The sequence below is a fragment of the Corvus brachyrhynchos genome, unplaced genomic scaffold (genome assembly GCF_000691975.1).
Source record: "Corvus brachyrhynchos isolate BGI_N302 unplaced genomic scaffold, ASM69197v1 scaffold783, whole genome shotgun sequence".
Classification (NCBI taxonomy): domain Eukaryota; kingdom Metazoa; phylum Chordata; class Aves; order Passeriformes; family Corvidae; genus Corvus; species Corvus brachyrhynchos.
In genome coordinates, this window is record NW_008236979.1 from 189,455 (window position 1) to 209,998 (window position 20,544).

Below are 20,544 nucleotides of genomic sequence, written 5' to 3' on the forward strand. Positions count from 1 at the left end.
TTTCTGTGTCTTTTGTAATGGTTTCCTGAGGTTCTGATCACAGTATCATTGTGGCATCAGTCTACTGGAAGCATAATCCTGGGAATACTCTTTATAAAGGATAATTTAATTGAATTCTTAAATAGTAGAAGAAAATTAATTTCCTCTGACCTCGTCCCCTTTTGAATACTTAAACCTGCACAATTATACATTAAAGAAATGAAATCTATCGACTTTGAAACCTCAGGTTTTATCAATTATATAGCTTTCCAGTGCCTACCAAAGCAAAATTTAAAAAAAAAAAAATTTAAAAAAAAACTTTTAAAAAATCCAGTCATTGGGGAAAAGTCATTTTTCCACATTGAAATGCCTAAGTGTCTCTTCCCACCGGCAGTAACAGGCATTTTAATGAAGAAAAAAAGAACCAAAGAAAATCCCAGAGATAGTTCACTTTTCCAAATGTGAATAAAAACACCAGAAGATTGCATTGTGTTAGTTTCAATCAAATGTTAGTGAGCCTGGAAAAGTGAGAGGCTTCAGAAATGAGATGGCAACTTACTGCTTGAGGCAGACAGTTCTCTTGGGCTGGAGGACATCGGCTGAGCACACATCTGACAGAGACAGTCCCTTCCATTAAAGGTAACTCGATCTCCTGGTGGAAATGGACGCCTGGAAAGTTAAAGAGAAAAATTTACTTTTGCAAAGGTTATGCCAGAAATTTTCCTCTGTTCCCCATGCCTTGAGCTTCCTGCCTTCCTCCAGTGCAATCAATATTTTACTGAAACTCAGGCCAAATAGTTTCTGCAATGTGGCCTTGGCAAAGCCAGGCACTGGAAGAAATCCAATCCATGGATGCAAGCAGAGCAGAGGTTAGACTTGCCTTGTATTTTCATTTTAAAAAGATTATCAAACATATCTTATCTAAATAGTAGAGACAGTGAAATCTGCTAAGACACAACAGCTACATTTATGATGGTCTCAGCGTGATGTTGTGGACAGCACAGGATACAGAAGAGAACTCAAAGAATCAGAACTGTTCTTGAGGCTGGTGAAGGAATGTGGAGCTAGTCACTCATAAATGTTAAGAATGTGTGTTAGGCAGAAGTTGACATTGCTGTTAACTCTTATTTGGTGCTTGAACCAGAGGATAAGCAACATTTTGTAACTCCAAATCTTTAATAAGGAGTGTTAGCTGCTGCGTGCAGACCCCTGCCACACCCCACATCACTCCAAAACTGCTTAGCAAATGAACAACTGCTGATTTCAACAAAACAAAATGTTTCAGGCATTGTTTCCTTTCCACTGCCATCTCTAAGTGGGCCAAAAATAAATCAGCAGCAATACTGAATTTCATTAACCTATTCCAATGACTCATCTTTTGTTCATTCAACATAAAAAAATTGATGCAAGTCAATGTACAGAAAATTGATATCATGTTTCACACTGTCCCTGGGAAATAAAACTACAACATACACATTATATGATTACCAACATGCAGTAAATTCACACACTATTTAAAAACAGAAAACAATCAAAATTCTTTCAATAGAAAAGGGCTTGAAAAATGTACCAGGCTAAAGGACAAAGTACCTCAACTACTCATCAGAGATAGGAGTTTAAAATGCTACCTTTCTCCTATCCACAGAGCCTTAGGCAACTTCTTTTTACTTGCTGTAGAACTGAAGACTAGTTCTCTTACTGAGGGCAAGAAAGAGTATTTGGGAAGAGGGGTAGTCCCAGTAGTCCCAAAGCTACATGCTCTTACATGATTGTTTGACTGTCCTCAGAACCCAAATGTAGCATCCAGAATTTTGCTTTACTTCATTTCTCCCACCAAGGTGGGCTGATCACCTGAACTCAACTCATGTCCATTATCTCAACGTGTAAGCCTCACACTCAATTCTTTCAGATATGAAAGTTACTTTCTGAGAACAGGGAACTACATGTGGTACAAAAGCTGTGTCCCTCAAATAAATGAGTGGCATTTTCAAGACTCTTCAAGGCAGACCTGCAGCAGATCTTTTATGACCAAATAAATGCATCCTCAAGAGAAATACATCTTGAGACTTGCATCTCATGGTGATACCTTTCTTCATGTTTGCCTTGAATTGGGTTCCCACCATGTTATCTAAAGGGTTGACTTACTTGCAAACAGTACAGGCAAAGCAGCTTGGATGGTAAGTTTTCCCCAGGGCTGTCACTACTTCGCCTTCCACGAACTCCCCACAGCCATTGCAGCGGGTGCCATACATGCGCTGGTAGTCCAAGGTGCAGAGATACTCGCCATTCTTAATGAAAAAACCTCCTTGTGCCAGGTCACAGCCACACACTGGCAGAAAAAAACAAACCACACAGATTAGAAAAATATCACTACTAAGGATGTTAGCTGATCAATTGTATCAGTAAAAGGGGGAAGAGCCAGCCAAAGATTTCTGTGACTTGGCAGTTTTCCACTGTAAAATGCCTATTCACCCAAACCAGAACACATCACAACCAGGTGCCTTTTTTGCTTTGAGGAAATATTCAGAGTCCTGCATTGGCATTTCTGGTCAACACAGAGACAGAAAGCAATTCTACCTCTAACAGCCAAACTCCATGAAGAGAAAGTGCCAGGGGAGATGGGAGATTGAATTTCACACTGTGCCTTTAGCTTGGATTGAACAAAGAACTTGAAACTACCTATTTAGTGTTCCCCCATATCACCAAAAATTTATACCCAGCTGCTCCCAGGCACTTTGGTTTCAGCCACTCCTCCTGCTCCTCTGTATATTGCTGTATGTGTGTAATTCAGTAAGAGAAACCACTCATCACAGCAGTCTAGCACATTAACCTAACTCTGCAAGCAATTCCATCTCATCCCCCTTCATAAGATTCAAGTATGTTCAGATCAAATATCAGAAATATTGAATATCAGAAATTCTGATTATTAAGGAAAAATAAATAAGCAGCAAACTAGGTCCCTGCAGTTACACAGTCCTTGAAAAATTAAAATATGAAATACAGCAAGATTGTCAGGGGAACTGGGTTCAATTCATCTTTCTGCCATGAGACCCAAGCACAGTACTCTGCTCAACATTCATTCTTGCCCCTGTTAAAATGGGCTAATATCATTTTAGTTACCTGCCTTAAAAATTAAAATTGCAAGGCATTTGGGGCAGGGATTGCAATTTTTCTTTGTCTCTTGCCCAGTCCTGGAGGTCTAATGATGGCTGCTGTAACAATAATTAATAGAACAATAATAAACAGTACTACAATGCAGCTTAGAAGGAAAGCAGTATCAGTACCAGCATTTTTCCGGTTTCACATTTCTGCATAGAACAGTGATAATATTCCATGTGCAAACAAATTAAATTTCATGGTGGCATTAAATCCACAAGCAGCCAAAACTCAATTATCAGTGACTGAGGAGAATTACAAAGAACTACTGTTAAGGCTCTGTTATAGTGCTGCAAAATGTTCCAGGCTGGCTTTTAGGTACACCTCCAGAAAAAAACGAACTCTTTCATTCCTTCTTTTTATTCTATTGATCTCCATTTTGTTTAAAATATTTTTTTTCAAACTAATAGTACAATATCCTGTTAGGCAGAAAATACAGGTGACCTCTACACCACAGCCCCTTAGACCCTTCCTGGGTTGGGGACCACGGAGTAATTTTCCACTGAAGGTCCAGAGGCAAAACCTCAGCCTACTTACAATAAGTTTGCTTCTCTAAGTACTTCGGGCAGATCCTTACAATTAAATCATGTAGAAATTGAGAATTCTGCTTTAATGTCTTAAGAGATGCTTTAGAAGATGCTAAATTTCCTAAAGAGCCATGGACTACTCATGTGTCTGTTGGATTATTTAAATTATAGTCTGTAATTTACCTTGTAGCTCAAACATCCCAGTACATATATTTTTCAGTCTCAAACTGAAGGTGCTCAGTGCGCTGCTGGGTCTGCCTCAGAAGCTGCATATATGAACTCTCTGGCTCTTTACTATGATCCCCAGTTCTACCAAAGAGTCACTTTTTGAAGAACTCATTTGGTCATTGCAGCCCCCTTTACCTGCCTAGGCAAGGATCTAATAAGCTGGGATGATCAAAACTCACTTTCAATACCACCTCTATTCTATCTTACTCTGAAAATCCAACTTCAGCATATCATAAAGAGGTGGCAGATCATCGTTTGCAAAAACTACTACAGACTTTGAAGGAAAGGGTTCATGCACTCACAGCTGATAAGGGTCTACCCCCTTTGCATGCATGGCCACAGGGATTCAAGCCTATCAACAAAAATGGGGGCTAAAAATATTTGGCAAGTCTCTTAGAGACAGTAATTGCTATTGTTGAAAAGAAACTCCCTCTACTGCCCTTTTCCTTATGAAGTCTTCTTTCTCTCCAATCTCTAATTCATTTTGCAAATAACCCAGAATGTCTGAGTTAAATTCTCTCACACTGGCAAGCCATGAATTCAGGCCCAAGCAGAACTGCTCATGATGTGAGCCCCCAGCAGATTCATCATCTTTGGCGTACGCACAGCGGGAAGCACACACCAATCTGCAAGAATTAGAAACAAGCCCTGGCAACCCCACATTACAAGGGATTTTTGCAGTCAATTTAGCACATGTGTTCCTATCACTAATCACAGCTTTAAGCTACATGGGAAAAACAAGGGTCACCCAGACTGTTAACATCCATGGTTGGAAAATGCTATTCCAGCCGGCTGCTTTCACTTTGAGTCAGAGATCAAATCAGAAAGGATGAACATGACTGTACCCACACTTGGTGTACAACGTGGTGTGTAACAGGGCAGGGATTTGAACAGCTCTTTTTTCTTCTCTTTTCTGCTTTTTGCAACTGTGCAGAAGTTATGGCTCTGACAAGATATCCCCTCAAGCTGACACATATTGCCTTAGCACACTTATTTATGACCACTGTAGAAAAAACACAAAAAAGATGGGACAAACTGTGATTGTCTTTTATTAAAAAGAAACACCATATGCCCACCACTGTTCCTGCCACAAGCAGCAGAGGCAATGAAGAGAAATCAGCTGTGACCTCTACATATGTACAATACATTCTAATGGTGTCATCTAAGCAACTGCTGTGGTGCACATACCATGTCGTCAAAGAAAAATTTATACCTAAATGATGGCAGTTAACTGTAAACATGAAACTATTGGTTCTTTCCTATACTGGTCGGAAAAATGACTTTGAAAGAATTACTTTGTGGTAATAGTGATGCACAAATCGTGTTTCAGAGGGAAAAAAGCAAGAGGTCTGTAAACATCCATCACACAGAAATAATTCTACAGAAGAATAACATTTCCCCAAGATCCTTCCTGCTCAATATGATGGAAGAAATTCTGTTTTACATGACCAAAACCCTGCACCAGGAGACACTGGGGAGCATTTCTGTTCCCTCAGGTACCACAAGCATAGAGACAAAAAAAGTCACTATTTTTCTTTAAATGATAAAAGAAAACCTTTATCTTCAAAAGCTCCTGGAGGAACTCAGCCTTTCTCTCAGAGTCTGTATATCAAAGAATTTCATATTCCAAATAAACCATCCTGCCTCTCTTGTGAATAGAATAAGCTGGAATACAGTTCTACCTCCCACTGTATTGAAAACACCCACCTGCTAGCTTTTTCTGTCTTCAACTACTCTCTGGACCTTCTATTTTGCATCCTTGGAGCACAAAAAGATTGGAGATACTGTCAGGGCTGCTGTCAGCCCCCAAAGCTACAGGGTCTGTTTATGGAAACCTGGGCTGTCCAAGAGCAAGACAGCTCCCAATGCATCCAAGGGACCAGGACCATTCTTAAGCTGAGTCACTTCCAAGCTTTTAATGGTGATCATAAAAATGAAGAGATCAGAGTTTTTCAAAGAGAATGAAAGCAGGCTTTGATCCTACTGAGCATTGTTTAGGATTTCCATAGCTTTATTTTCAGGGAGAGTTGAACTCCATGTTGATGTTAAGTAAAAATTGTGTCAGCACTGAAGAAAAAACCACACAAGGAGAGTCTGTGAATGTGGGCTCTCAGTCTGCAGAAGTGAATGCTATTCATTAATAAAATGCTAATGATCTACCTTTTCACCGTGCATTAAATAAGGTGCAAATTCAATTTCCTGTTGGGGTTTTATTCCTTTCTTGTATTTCTCAGCTTCATAGAATAAAGGTGCTGTTTTCAAGCAGGGAAATAGTCATACAACAGTTATTCTTAGGACATAATGGATCTCTTGTTTGAAGGTAGAAAGGAATTTGGAAATGTTTCAGTTTATCACCTACATCCGAACAAATATACAGGGAAAATCAGTTTTTTTCTTTTCATGTAAGAGTTCAACAAATCCCACATTGATGAAAGAAAGGTTCAAGCTCTTATTAGACTTTAAAGTTTCTGCATTTCAAATGAAGCAAGTCTCTCTCTGTCTTTTACTCCTCTTACCAACACTTTTCTTGATGACATAAGACATTTAAAGAAGGAATATACATCCAAGTATCATCAGAAGAGCACATAAGAACAGTAAATATCAGAAGCTGTGCTGCAGCACTGCCATGGCAGGGAGATTGCAAGGCACCAGTAAGAAATGCATACAGCAATTTGCAAAAGCTGTAACAGAGATCCTGATGACCATTTGTCACACTCCTGTCACTGGAGATTTTTTTCTGTCATACACTGATGAGAGATGCATTTTGATTGAAGCTATTTGGAACCATATCCAGCATTCCCAGTGGTTCTGGAATCTCTTCTCATTTCAACAGATTGACATTAGAAACAATGCTGGGAAGTCAAACCACATAAATATGGAACAAATACTGGTGACCTTAAAATCTGCTTTGATATCTTGACATCAGGAAGAAGAAAAGTTTAGAAGCTAAAACACCTCCTCAGCAAAAGGCAAGATTGCATTTCTCCCCTCTTCTCCTGAACTGGTCTGAGATCCCTCTTGGGAAGTATCCCTAGCCTCCAGTCAGGCCTTTCTCCTCTTCCCATGAAAAAACCTGACTTCAGGTATCCTGCCTGCACCACTGCTGAGTGCTGCTGTCATTGTGACACAAGTAATTCTCAATGGGGCACTTGAGTGAAACCCCTGGGAATTTAATGCAAGCATTCACTCAACTGAAGCCAAAATTGAATTCTGAGTCTCAGATGAGCTCAGTTTTAACTTATCAACTTCCCAATCAATGCCATGACACTGCCTTCAGTCCTCCAACACTGGAGACACAAACAATGCTGCACAGGGAGCTGTTCCTGTCTGCACCTGACTTGCATGAATTTCTGTCTTTCTAGCAATCCAACAGCCGAGAGCTCATACCTGAGCTCAACAGCAAGCAAACAACAGCTGTATGTAGTGTAGCAATGTGACAGCTTCCCCACTTCCCCACTGAAATATCAGTGGTTTGTGCACCAGGATGGAAACAATGGCAGGAATCATTCAAGCATTTAAAACACCTTTCACATTAAACTAAGCACAAGGTGGAGATCAAAGTCATTTACAGGTCTGTGGGAAATGAACCTTGAAGAAAATGCAATCAGTGGAAAAATGTCAAAGTTTAGCCTCGGATGGCTTGAGTGTAACTATCTAGAGGAAAGATTTCTCTAAAAGGATTTTAAATAAACAAACCAGGAATTTAAGGATGGAACAAAACCAAACATCATCCAACTCAGGCAAATGAAGGATGCACTGACCACAAACCCAAGAAACCTTCTGTATTCTTGTAAGGATGCTCTGACCCACTCATCAGGCACCTGTTAAGCATCCTGCTGCTCCTCTACTTCCAAAGGGATCTGGTAGCTTTTTAAAATCTGGCATGGCATTTGTCAGCATTCATCAATATCAGCCAAGCAGTGCAATTAATTTCATTTCCTGTCAAATGTTTGGTCCCTGAAGAGACCTCAAGCCCAACTAAACTAAGATTGGTATCAATCACTTGTCATTAATAGTATTCTAACCCCAATAGAAAAGTAAGGATCCACTTCAGAACGGGAAGATACTGAAGTGAAATACCAGTAGGAATCACTGCAAGAAGGACAGTCTTAAAGACACAGCAGCTATGTCAATGCAGAAATGGCAATTAGTCTCACAGCTGCAACTGAGGTTTGATTTCACATCAAGCTACCTGAATGCATGAATTCACATCTGAATTCTATTCCTTATCATGGGAGACATTTTAACCTCTGTTAGCTTCCCAGAAACAACAAACTCCCGTTTCTAGCTGAATCTTGGTTCAGTGATTCTGAGCTTCAAGTGACCTCATATAATTTCATGATGCTCAGGAAGGAGCACATTCTACCCACACATATTATCACATCCACACATCACTTTCTGTTCCAGAAGAATTTGTGGAAATGCAGAGATATTTTCAAACAGTGCACTGGCTATCTACTACAAGAATGGCCTCATATTTAAACTTTCCATCCACTGACACTGAACTATTTATAGCACTACCGTGCAGCCTGTTTGCAGCCTCCTCCTGCTGCCACTGAAGGAATCTGATGACAGATCAAAGGTCAAAGAACTAATGATTTAAAACACATTCCAACCTGTTGATATAGTGTCTGCTTACATGACCCTGACTTCTTCCCAGTTCTTCAAGGGAGGAAGATCCAGTTCAAAGTCAAAGGATTACAGAGCATCCCAAAATCTAAACTTAGGAAGCCTCCCCCTTCCCTGTCAGGCTCATTAAACTACAGACGATGTAGCCTTGAAAAGTCATCACATAAAAAATGCAGACCTGTGCCTGGAACCCAAACGTACCCTAGAGGATTCTGCAAGTTAAGCTCGAGAGACATCCAACTGAAGGGAGAAAAATTGCCACATTTATTCCATAATTAAGAAACTGCTTTATGTTGATTTATAACAATATTTTAATGGAAGCTAAAAGTTTTTTTTCTGTGGAATACTCTAGGTTTGTGGAATGCTTCCTGGATGCCAAGACTTTGTTTTGCCTTATAATTAGAAAGACTATTAGCAGGTAATAGCCTTTTGATATTTGCTATCACTATAGCATGTGAAACATTGATGCACAGTGAAACATTTTCATCTGACCTTTATGCCACATAATTGTGGATACCCCACTCCTGGAAGTGTTCAAGGCCAGACTGGAGAGAGCTTTGAGAAACGTGGTCTAGTGATTCAGCAACCTGGCCCATGACAGAGGGGCTGGAACTGTATGATTTTAAGGTCTCTTCCACCCCAAACCATTCCATGATTCTGTCATAGTGAGGACTAAAAATCTTAAGGACAGCACCCATATTCTTATGGCAGGATTGCTGATTTATGAGATTAAATTTCTGTTTAGTCTACATTACCATAAAAAACCTAACTAAGTTTTCCAGTTCATGTTCGACATCATGAACAGGGACGCTCTCTACTATTTGAAACACTCCTACCACAAATACTGCACTATCTTGCTAAGATAATTCAACCAATCTCTACATGTACCAAAATCAAGCTATGTAAACTTTTACATTGTTACTATGAAAGCTTAAAGCTTTTTCTGTTAAGCAATAAGTGTCTTGAAACCAGCTTTTCCCTCTAACCCAAAAGATGAATCACAGGCTGAATAATAAAGCCTTATTATAGCAACTTTGCTGGCCTCAAAGTTTCCTCTACTAGTACATGCAATAGGGTAAAATGAACTGTAATCAACTGACAATGGTATAAAATTATCATTTGTATCAGATCACAATTTAAATTGAGATATTAAAATCTCTGCTCATGCACATTGTAATTTAGGGCCTGATCCCACACACATTTACATATGGAACAGCATTGCAGTGAGTAGTCTTAGTTTTCCCAGAAAAGCTATTCATGTATAAAGATGCTTACAGGAAAAACTTTTACTTCTTCATAAGCCATTAATTAATTCCTGTTAATGTTAATGTTTATTTGAGACAAACCCAGTGATGTCTCCAGCTCAACCTCCTCATCTAAGCTTCCCTCCTCTCAGCCTGCTGCTCCCATTGCCTGGTAAAGATTAACAATTTGCTATGCTAAGAGTAGTGTACTCCTGCTAAAACAGAACTTAAAGCTTATTTATTACACCTGGAGGTAATGCAGAATTCTGTTAGATTTGCATTTGTAACACAAACCAGTGTAAATGCCTAGCAAGGTAAGTGACTTTGTTATAAAAAAGCCAAAGACAACTGCTCTGAATGGTGTTCCTGGAGCTGCACTCCTAAATGTCTCTTATACCTCCCCTGTTCATCATTCCCCTGCTAACTCCAGCTCCGAGTCAGCTGCTGCCTGCCTGAAATTCTTTGCCTATCGGGAGGCCGGCAGAGCTCACCTTCCTGGGGGCAGCCACACCATTTTCAGCTTTTTGTTTTCCTATCAGCTCTTATCGGGAGCCACAAATAGAACCAGCCAGCCCTGTCAGGCAGATAGAACACACCAGCTGGAGACGTGTGGCTCTCCAAGGCAGAGTCCCAGCTAGCTGCATCTTATCATAGGGGCATGGGAACACGTCAGTCAGTGGAGGTTTTACTTGTCATCTTTGGCAGGAAGCAGTTCCTCTGTTTGTAGGAAGATTCCAGAGAGGGACAGAGCACCGAACTCCTGGGGAGGATGATTGTCTGATCACATTACATGACGCATGAGCGTGTCCTGAGCTGGCTGATGCACATAGGGACGTAAGTCACCATGTTCCTGCAGTGCCACAGCCACCACTGACACACATGCCAAGCAGTCATGGAGTGCCTAAGAGCCTCTGACACAACCTAGGGAAGCAGGACTACAAACATATCAAATACACTTAACAGTATAATGTAAACACAAATTTGAGAGTGTGGAGGGCAATAATAAAAAGGAATCTCCTACAGAGCAAAGAACAGGATCACAGTGAAACTCTGACTATAGAACTCGTGTGACAGCCTTATGAGGAAATGGATTTTTTCCACATATTCTAAGTCTATGGGTAAAAGTTTAAACACTTCCAGCAGGTATGAAGAAAGACAAGTGTGAGCTTGTTCAAGTCTTTCACGCTGTAGATGTGAGTTGAAGTCTCAAGAGCAAAGTTTAGTACACAAAAAAAGAAAACAATAACCAAGCCATCTGTAGATGCAGCTGATACATCCTGGTTCCAGTATCTGTTGGTTTTGCTTCCTAACAACATACTTTATAAACTGAGGGGGATCTAACTCCACCTTCTGTAGAGTTGCAGTCATGTCAAATTAAAAACCCATCAGACTAAGAGGGAAAAAACCCACTTACTCTAACAGCTGTGTCCCACTTGTACAAACCATATGGTCAGACAACAGGCAATGTGAGTAAATAACTATATGGCTTAAACAAAAACTGCACTCACTTAAATAACAGATGCTAACAGCAAACAAGATCTGCAGCTCAGGTAAAAGATTCAAAACAGGACTTGGAGCAACCTCCCATACACACCCCTTTCTTCTCTCTCTGTGAAAGACAAATGAACTCTAAAAAGATAACACTCACTTGCTGGCAAACCCAACTAATAAGGCACAGACTGAATGAACAGCATGAGAAAAGTCTCTAACATTCAGCTCTGGCCCTCTCAGTTCAAACTGGATTTACTTTCCTCAGTTTCCTTAACAAGCTAATGGCAATAATCATAGTTTCATTTCCCCCAGCAAGAGTTATTTCTACAGCTCTTCCTTTTCTGGTGATCTTCATGCAAGCACTCATAAGGTCAACAACATTATAGAATCTTTAACTGTCATCAGGTTGGAAATATTTCCATAAACAGAAGCCACAATAAGTTTAGACATTCCTCTAGGGAAGGAAAGAGCAAAAACCAAAAAAGTGTAATAGTAAATCCAGTCTTGCAACAGAATAGTCAAAGCACAAAAGCAGCTTATGAGTAAGTAACTAAAACACCAGTGAAAGAAGAAACTAGACCTCACCCCTCCTAAAAAAAGCAAGATTAATGTGGTGCATTCATCAGGACAACAATTCCAAACCCCTGCTCCATCTGCCACCTTCTTTATCAGGAGGTCCTGAGGACACTGTTTGCTGCCTGGTCTGAATTACCATTCTCCTTCGTGACTCAAAGAGTCCCAGGCAGCCTGATGCTGAAAATATCCTAATCCAGTATCTTCTGTAAATTGAGACCACTACTCACTATGGACAGGAACAAGAAAATAAATAAATAGTTGCTGGTTTTAAACTGCTCAGGGATTATATGGCATCAAGTGCTGCTTGAAATACAGCAACTGTAATAGAGAAAGAGATATGCCTTTCACCAAGCATTCCAGAAACAGTGCAGATAGTGCTCCTTGCTGCCCTCTAGGATGGGCTGATGCCACTCCGGGTTTGGCACAGACAAAAAATGTTAACATCTAGGAGAAAAGTAAGCATTTTTTTGAGTTATCTAGCTGTATTTAACCAAAAACCACAGGTAACAAACAGAATTTATTAGATTCTAGACATTGATTTTTCAGCATACAAATAAGTGACCTTTTAAAGAAAACCTTTAGTAACATAGGAAAACAACTCTTTCTATTTTCTGCTATATTTCATATATTCAGGAAGCGGAAGAACAGAGCAACCACACAACTATTCCACCCACATTTGGAACATGAAAAATATAACTGAAACTCAGGAACTGGGCTGGAAGCACTTTTCAAAGTCTGAATCTGCAGTATACATGCTAGATATGGGCTTTCAGAAGAGAGAACTTAGGTTCAATAGAAATGAAAAACTGATCAGTGGTACTGATTCTGCTGCTGTGTTTTAGTTGCCCAGTTACTCTGATTTATTCCAGCACCTTTCTCCGTGTTTGCCACCAGCTTTGCCACATTCACCTGGAGCCTGAATCCCTTTCTGTGCTGTATCTACCCCGTGCTAAGCTGGGACTGACTCTGGCAGACAGTTGTTTGCACATGGGCTTATGTATTTCTACTTACTCTCAGCTTTCATCCTACGTTCTGTGGTTACTCAATTCAGCCAACTCTGCATTGTTGTTCATTAAACAGAAACTCTATGAAGGAGCCACAGTTGCCTCCTGCTCCACAACACCCATCTTCAAAGGCAACGAATTCACAAAGCATAGTTTTACAATTATTTAACGCTTCATGAAACCTCTGTTTTGTAAAAAAACCACAGTGAGTTCTTTGTTGTGGTCACAGAGGGTTCAGTGGCATGAGCTGGAGTTGCCGAGAGCCCCTCAGATCCTCTCTCTGTGGAATGGGCAGCACTATCCCCATTCCCAAGGCAGCTCCATGGCATAAAGCCTTAGAACACCTTTGCAGAACCTTTTTGGTGGGTTTTTTGAAAGCAGGTACTTTCAGCAGTCAATTGAGAACAAACGACCTTAATTTTCATAACTATCCCTAATGAAAGGCAGTCTTGCTATGAAGAGTTTTTAAAAAAATTTCCAGATCCTTGAAAAAGCACTTAGAACAAAAACTACAAAAAGACAGAATTTTCCTAAGTATCAGCACCTTTCTTTACCCTTCCCATCTTCAAAACCTTCAGATACTGAGCAAAGAGAGTATTAGTAATCAGTTGATGGCAGGAAGCACAACCTCCCGTCAGTGGTTCAAGGCACATTTGCACAAATGGACTAATTTCTAACAGATAATTATGAAGGTTTTACCTTTGCAGGTGAAGCATTTGATGTGGAAGTGTCTGGCTTGAACACGGAGCACTTCACCTTTACAAGGCTCCCCACACTTGTGGCAGTGGATGACCGGCTTTTCAGAGGGGTGGTGGGGCTCCTGAGGATGGGCCACTGTAAAGCAAACAAACAAAAAATATTTCAAGCCAAACAAAAAGAATATTTTCTCCTATACAAAACTCTGTGTTCTGAGACACTTTTCATCACAATACTAATTATTATCACCATTTTATTTAAATAGTCTTTTCATAAACCAATAGTTTAAGACATTCACATCAACTACTATGTCTTTCCACTGAGGCTGCTACAGAAAGAGGAGGAAAAACTCCCTCCAAAGTGTCCATCCCACAAAGTGTTTCAGAGTGCCTGCCATTTTCTTTCTAAGTACATGAGTGTGTGCAAATCACTGGATGAGCACACAAGGAAACAAAAACTGAGCTGATTTAATCCAAGAAAGAATATAATCCAAGCAAAAAGGATTGAAGGAAAGCAATTCTGAATCAAGTTCTGGGAAACCAGATGAACAAGATAGTCTGTATGCAAATGACTACACTAAAAATAAACTACAAACATCTCCTTTTTGCTACAGCAGATACCTAATGCAGAGAAAGAACTCCTGAAGAGAAAAGACACTAATATTATTTGTCTCTACTCCCATCAATTCTAGCAGAAATTACTCTCTGCATGCAAATTAGAGATACTATGTGTAGGCAGAAACTACCCATGTATTTGCAATATTGTCAGGGAGACACAATTCCAGGTAGAGTTAATCAGCTATCCAACCACCCTTAGCAGAGCTTGGATAGGAACAGGAAAAGTTTGTGGATTTCACTGTCGTAATAAAAGTTTAATTGCTCCACATTTGGCTTCTGTAAAACATGTTTAGCTTTCTCTTCAGATGTGGCAGCTTGGGGCCCTAATAGAAGTGCACAGGTATAAGCTGGAGCAAGATTTAATCTCAACTGTACTGTTTGAAGTGGAAAGTATTACCCAGAATGTTCCCAAACAAACCTATGTTCCTTCAATTCTCCCTCCCACATCCCATTCTAGCAGTAGAAAGCTTTCCTCCTTGTAATACTGTTCTCAAACTAGTGGTGCTCATCAGAACATTTCAGAGAAAACATACCTCTACCCACGCCTCTGTCTTTACATTACCTACCATTCCTGTCCTACTTTTCCTGGCCTGCAAAGGACTGAGTGCTGATACATCACTCTCGCTGTCACTGGGAAACATCTTCATTATTTTATCTCAGAGTTTTCTCGAGATCTTTTCCTTTTCTGATCAGTTCCGGGCATCACTCCAGCCAGGACTACGCTGTTTTCCAGATTACTGCTTATGCAGCAGTGTAACAGATACCTTGCTCATATTCACTGCACCAGATTCCTCCCCTTCTTCAATGGATTTCTAAGGAAAAAGCCTCAACTCTCCATGAAGTCCTTTTACATTACTCTCCTTTATAAATGCCTTACTGAAGAAATGCTGCTATCATTTTGCATTACATAAATACAAGATTAATAATTAAAAAGCCAAATATGTGTTTAGGGGAGAAACAGCATCAGAACAGAGAATAGCAAATATTCTAAACAATTTCTCTTATGCATCCAGCCAAACTAATATGGTAACTGTTATTTAGTTCCTGCTGTCACCACTCACATCTCCCACCCCAAACTTCAAAGAAAATGGCTGAATTCTTCTCTACTCAAGCTCAAAGTTCTTAATATCTCCTTCTCTGGTAGCCTCACTTAAACTATTTCCCCAGAGCAGTTATTCAGCCCATCCTGGTGAACAGAATTCAGCCGGTAATGCCAACCAGTATTTCAATTAGCAGCTCCAGTGAAGTAAAAGCTCACTGAATGCCTTACCTTGGGTGAACCTCATCTAATAGTCTGCAATGCAATACTACTTCTGGAGTGGCAGTTATTATTCTTACAAACAAAACTATTAACTGGCAGCCAACGACACACATAGGAAAGAAGGAAAGAAAGAAGGAAAGGAAGAAAGAATGAGAGACAAACATAGAGATAAGTGCAAACAAATTAAATTATTATGAGCAAAATTCCCTCTCAGATCCAGACACCCTGAAATGGGCCTGGTGTCAGCTGAAGAAAAGTTCACAGTATGGACTTTTAAAGTTGCTCACAAGAGGAACTGGATCAAGGATTTGGGAAAATGTTGCCTAGGATTTATACGGTGCAATGTGAAATCTGTACCTGCAACATTCTGCTTTTTCCACCTCACTTGTGTAGGACACCCTGACATTTTGCATACCAAGTTCCAGATCTTCTGGTATTGATCTGTAACAAAAGCCTTTGCTCTTTACAAGACAGTCAATAACTGTTTTCAACACTGGTCCAATGATGCACCTTCTTTCCAGTTCTGCCTTTTAAGCCATTTAAATTAATACAAATACTGTTAGTTGCTGTTTCCAGGCTGATCTCTTAAGTGAAGCTAATTATGGGCCTTGTCTTACTGGCCTCCATTTGGCATTGTAGGTCAAAACTGAGTAATTGACTTTGGCCCTCCTGTAAGGAATTGCTTGTAAGCTTTTTCCTTTGGATATATGCAATACACACAAGGCTTTTCAGTGGCAGAGGTGACCTTTTATAGTTACCAGTGAGGACAGAACAGGGAATTAAAGAAAAAGAAAGAGAAATACCTTTACAAGCAGCTTATTGAAATGTTTCTGACTGAAGTCCAGCCAGCTCACTGGACATGTCAACTGTAAGCTGCTCTGGGTCTGAAAAGGTGAGTCAGGAGCTGGGTTCAGGGATTTCACACCTTGAGAGAGTCCGTATTTCAGGCTCTGCCTGCACCAACCCTCCCCACATCAACTACAGGATATCTTCTCAGGCATCATGGACTGCATATGATGCAATAAGGCAACTCTAGATCATGTCTAAGACAATTACAACAAACTCCAGACAGTATAATCAGTGATAGGACATTAATTAAGAATCCAGATAACCCAGAGTCCAACGACTGCTCCACGACAGGTATCTGGGCTCTTTGGATGACATCCCCTAACCCGAAAGGAATGAAGCCATACAGTTGAGTTCAGCTAAGTCACTGAGCCTGGGACTTAGCAGCTTAAAATTAAGTTATCTGAATGTTTTAGTTTCTCTCTGTCTTCAGTGTCTGTGACTGTAAACTGGGTGCAACAGCAATGTTAACCTCAGCCTACTGTGAGAATAAATACCGTGACAAGGTTCCCAGGTACTGGGATGGAAAGAGTCACAGAAGCACCGAAGAGAGTCACTCATGTTCTTGGTTCAGTACCAGGGCTCAGAATTGTCTTCACACCACAAAGTGCATGCTCACAGCATGGGTGTGGAACATAAACACAGGTTAAGTGTTTGCCAGTTCCAATGCATGGATGTGAACTGACACCTGTCTCCACACGAAGCCTGTCAGATCCCAGTTTAGCCCAACCAGTAGGACAAGGTGCATGGGTGCTTTTGTGTAAGACTGCTGGGAACTGCCTGAAGACTTTTTTTAAAATTAATGAACAAAATCTCTGGTCAGAGATACACAAAGAAGAACTTTTCAAGACAAGGTAGGCTGACTTCCACTCCTGCTTTCAAGACTAGCTAAAATGAATAATCAATGAATAATTAATGTTTTCTTAAACTCATTTAGGTTTCAAATAAGACAAATCGATGTCCCATTAAATATCCCATTTACCCAGAGTAACACATACACTGACTGGGACAACTGGGAAGTCTGGATTACATAATTTAAGTCAGGGAGAAATAAAAAGAATAGAAAAAAAAAATCAATAGCACCTTCATCTGTGAGGAAAACAGTCTTTGTCACTGGAGTGTTGCTTTGTGCTCACATCGCTCTGCAGACATATCAACATTATTTTTGTCATTCCTTATGTTTCCTTGTGAATCATGCAATGTCGATTTCATTACGTTTTGCAACTGCACTGTATTGATGTAAATTCAAAGCAACTCTTAACAGCTTGAGAGTACTTGTTACTGCATTTTATCTAAACATCTCAAAATAATCCCAGACCTGCAAAGAAATAATTGGAAAGGAGATATAAAAATACCACAACCCAATATTCAAATGAGAAACCAAAGGCATTTTCTGAGCAAAACTAAAGACTTAGTTCGCTGTGCAAAGTTGAAAACTGTTCTGTCACGGTGTTTTCTTAGAGCAGATCATTGTATGAGGGTTTAAAAACAATTATGTTTTGTTGCATCAGCTAGAAATTAGACCTCAACAAACCTTTCTGAAATGGAAATTACAGCAACTACCTGAAGAGTATGTAGTTGAATAATGAAATAAAGAAAACAATGAAAATAAATACTGCAGCCTTTATTGATGATTCTCTCCCTGAACACAGAACTGTTAGGAAATCAAAGACTCAGGCTAAGGGATTCTTAGCTGCAGATTCTTGCTGGCAAGACTCCATGTATCTGCTGCAAGCCAGGAAGTACCTTGGCTTTTTACTGGAAGTCAGAAAAGCTTCTGGGAAACACCTTGCTATGGGAATGCTGCAAGGTGGAGTCACAAAAATTATTTTTAGTTCAGTTCTACTTTAAACTGCAATAAAAAAAGAGCTTCCTCTATTTAAATAAGAGGATATGGGCTACTGCTTTTTTAAAAGGGAATTTTTATCATTTTTCCATTTGCACAGATACCTCCACAAATAAACCTGAAGCAATGCTCAGTCAACACTACCCATGCTGTAGAATGTGTAACTTCAAGCTTTGTGCCAGGATACAGAATCTCTATGACTTGTAGCTCCACAGCCTCTGGGCTCTGTTGCAGAGCACTGAGAACAGTCTGTGCCCATTGCAGCCTGGGCAGGGGGATTCTCAGAATGTCACAGCTTTGTCCCTTACATCTTTAAGAGTGGCCTGACACAGACAGCATGCTCTGAAATGCTTATTTTCAACTGGCTGCTGTGTTTTCTTGGCTGAAGACCGAACTATTAAGGAGGAAAAATAAAGCACAGATGTAATGGTGTGAAACAGTTTTTTGCTAGCCTAGTTTTAAAATTTCCTCACTGCTTTCTGCTTTCAGGAATAAAAGTAAGATGACTGTGCTAGAGATTGCCAAGGCAGTAAATGCAACCAAAGCTTTCTACAAGACAACTCTCTCTCTGCCCTCCTCTGTATTACCTGATATGGCCTTGGAGGCTACTATTTCTTAAACTAATTTACAGGATTTGCAGTTCAAAACTTGAAAGTTTAAAAATAAAATTTCCTCATTGTCTGATGCTGCCAAGCAGCTCCACTGTTAATCCAACTGTGAAGCCCCTTGCTTGGGACAGGATAGAGGCAGGCAGGTGGGCACTGTGCACAGGATGACAAGCTGGGAAAAAGTGTGTTCTGGGCTGAGAGATGCTGGAGGGACACCAAAGAATCAAGTTCAAGAATGGAATCTGCCTTATCACTTCTTCTCCATGCTCTGTTGTAAAGAGAGGAGAAGTAATTTTCTCCCATCCTTTGTGTTTCTCTCTGAGATAACTGTCTGTAACCCCTGGTTTGTAAAGCCTGTCTGTCTATAGCCCATACAGTCTCCAAGGAATTCCTCTTTTGTAAAACCCCAGCACAGTGGAGACTCAAGGAGTTGCTGAAATACCTATTTAAAAGAAGGGGTGAAAAATGCAGTGTCATTTTGCTTATCTGCAGACTCAGTTCTTGAATCTCAAATCTATAAGAATCCTATCAGGTAAGGTGACCAAGCAGTGACTGAGACGAAAATCAAACCTCCCTGCTGCCAGGGACTGATAAAGATATTACTGCACCCATTAGCCACAGGTATCTGACAGGGATCTTCAGGAATTCCAGGAAATCCTGGAAGGAGGCACTCCCATAAAGAGATACTAGTGAGCTGCTTGCCTACACATGTATGAGAAAGCCTAAGGGAAAATCCTAGGCTGTAGATAGCTCATACTACTGCTATTCAAATCAGATCTGAAGAATCACTATAAAGCTTTTCTTCCTGCAAATTTATCTGTATCACTCCTACAGTGTGCCAGTTTGTCTTAAAACCATTTGTGCTGTCTATAGATATCCAGAATAGCTATTTTTAAAACAAGGCAGAAAAAAAAATCTTAAACTTGGTAGCTTTTTGCCATAATTTTTAAATGTTTTCTTACATTTTCCTAAAAAGTATTATCATTTTCCCCTTACAATTCATCTGCTTCTGCAAACAGCAGATGCAAATAGGACCATGGCAGCACAGCAGCTCTTTCTGTAGAAGTCAGTGCTCTGATCATGGTGATGTGTGGCACTCACACCCACGTGAGAGCACGCTGGGCTGCCCAGTGTGCCCAGTGACAGCACAAGGCTCCAGACACTCTCCCCCATTTTACCTCACACTCCTTCTTCGGGGGTGTTGGCAGGATAGAATTAAGAGCTCAGAAAAGGGGAAGCACAGGGAAGAAGGATTACGAGAGAGTCATGTAAAGAGGGATAGCGCAGCCCAAGTCTGCTCTGGTTTAGATCCAGAAAGAATTATTGCCAATCCCCCAGTCCTCTGTCTCTGGTCTGACTCTCTACTTCTTCTATAAAGAGAAGACCTAAGAAAAACTGACACTTTTCTTATGTGTCCAATTCAATTCTCATCACAACCAATGCTTCTCAGCCTCAATTCTTCAGCTACAATAAACAAAGTACACCAGAGCTATCGATCTTCAAAATAGCATCTCATGGCCAGATGTGGGGCTGACTACAAGACAGTAATGAACAGACTGGTATCCATTCCCTCCACCCCATCCTCCACATCTCTTGGCAGGTTCTGCAGCAACTAAAAGATTTTCACAAAATGCTAAGCAGAAGATGTGGCACCATGTCCAGCCTAGAAAACAGGTGTGTTGCTTCCTTGAAAAATAGATTTTTCAAAGGAAAAATAACCTATAAAGACATTTACAAGTTTAACTAGTAAATTAGAATAGTAACCTAGGGTAGTTCCTAAAAAAAAATTGAGAAAATGTTTTAAGCAAAGATATCAAACTTATTGCATGAAAATAG

The 20,544-nt window shown here is 40.2% G+C and overlaps 1 protein-coding gene across 3 annotated transcripts in view; it reads right to left on the minus strand.

Moving 5' to 3' along the window:
- Positions 1-20,544, minus strand: part of ABLIM1 (actin binding LIM protein 1) — a 132,600-nt gene that overhangs the window by 88,763 nt on the left and 23,293 nt on the right. For all 3 annotated transcript variants that reach the window (XM_017728610.1, XM_017728609.1, XM_017728608.1), the window contains exons 2-4: positions 13,534-13,668; positions 2,125-2,308; positions 539-648 (exon numbers count right to left, since the gene is read on the minus strand). In XM_017728610.1, the coding sequence (XP_017584099.1) occupies positions 539-648; positions 2,125-2,308; positions 13,534-13,668 (429 nt within the window). The remainder of the gene's footprint in view (positions 1-538; positions 649-2,124; positions 2,309-13,533; positions 13,669-20,544) is intronic.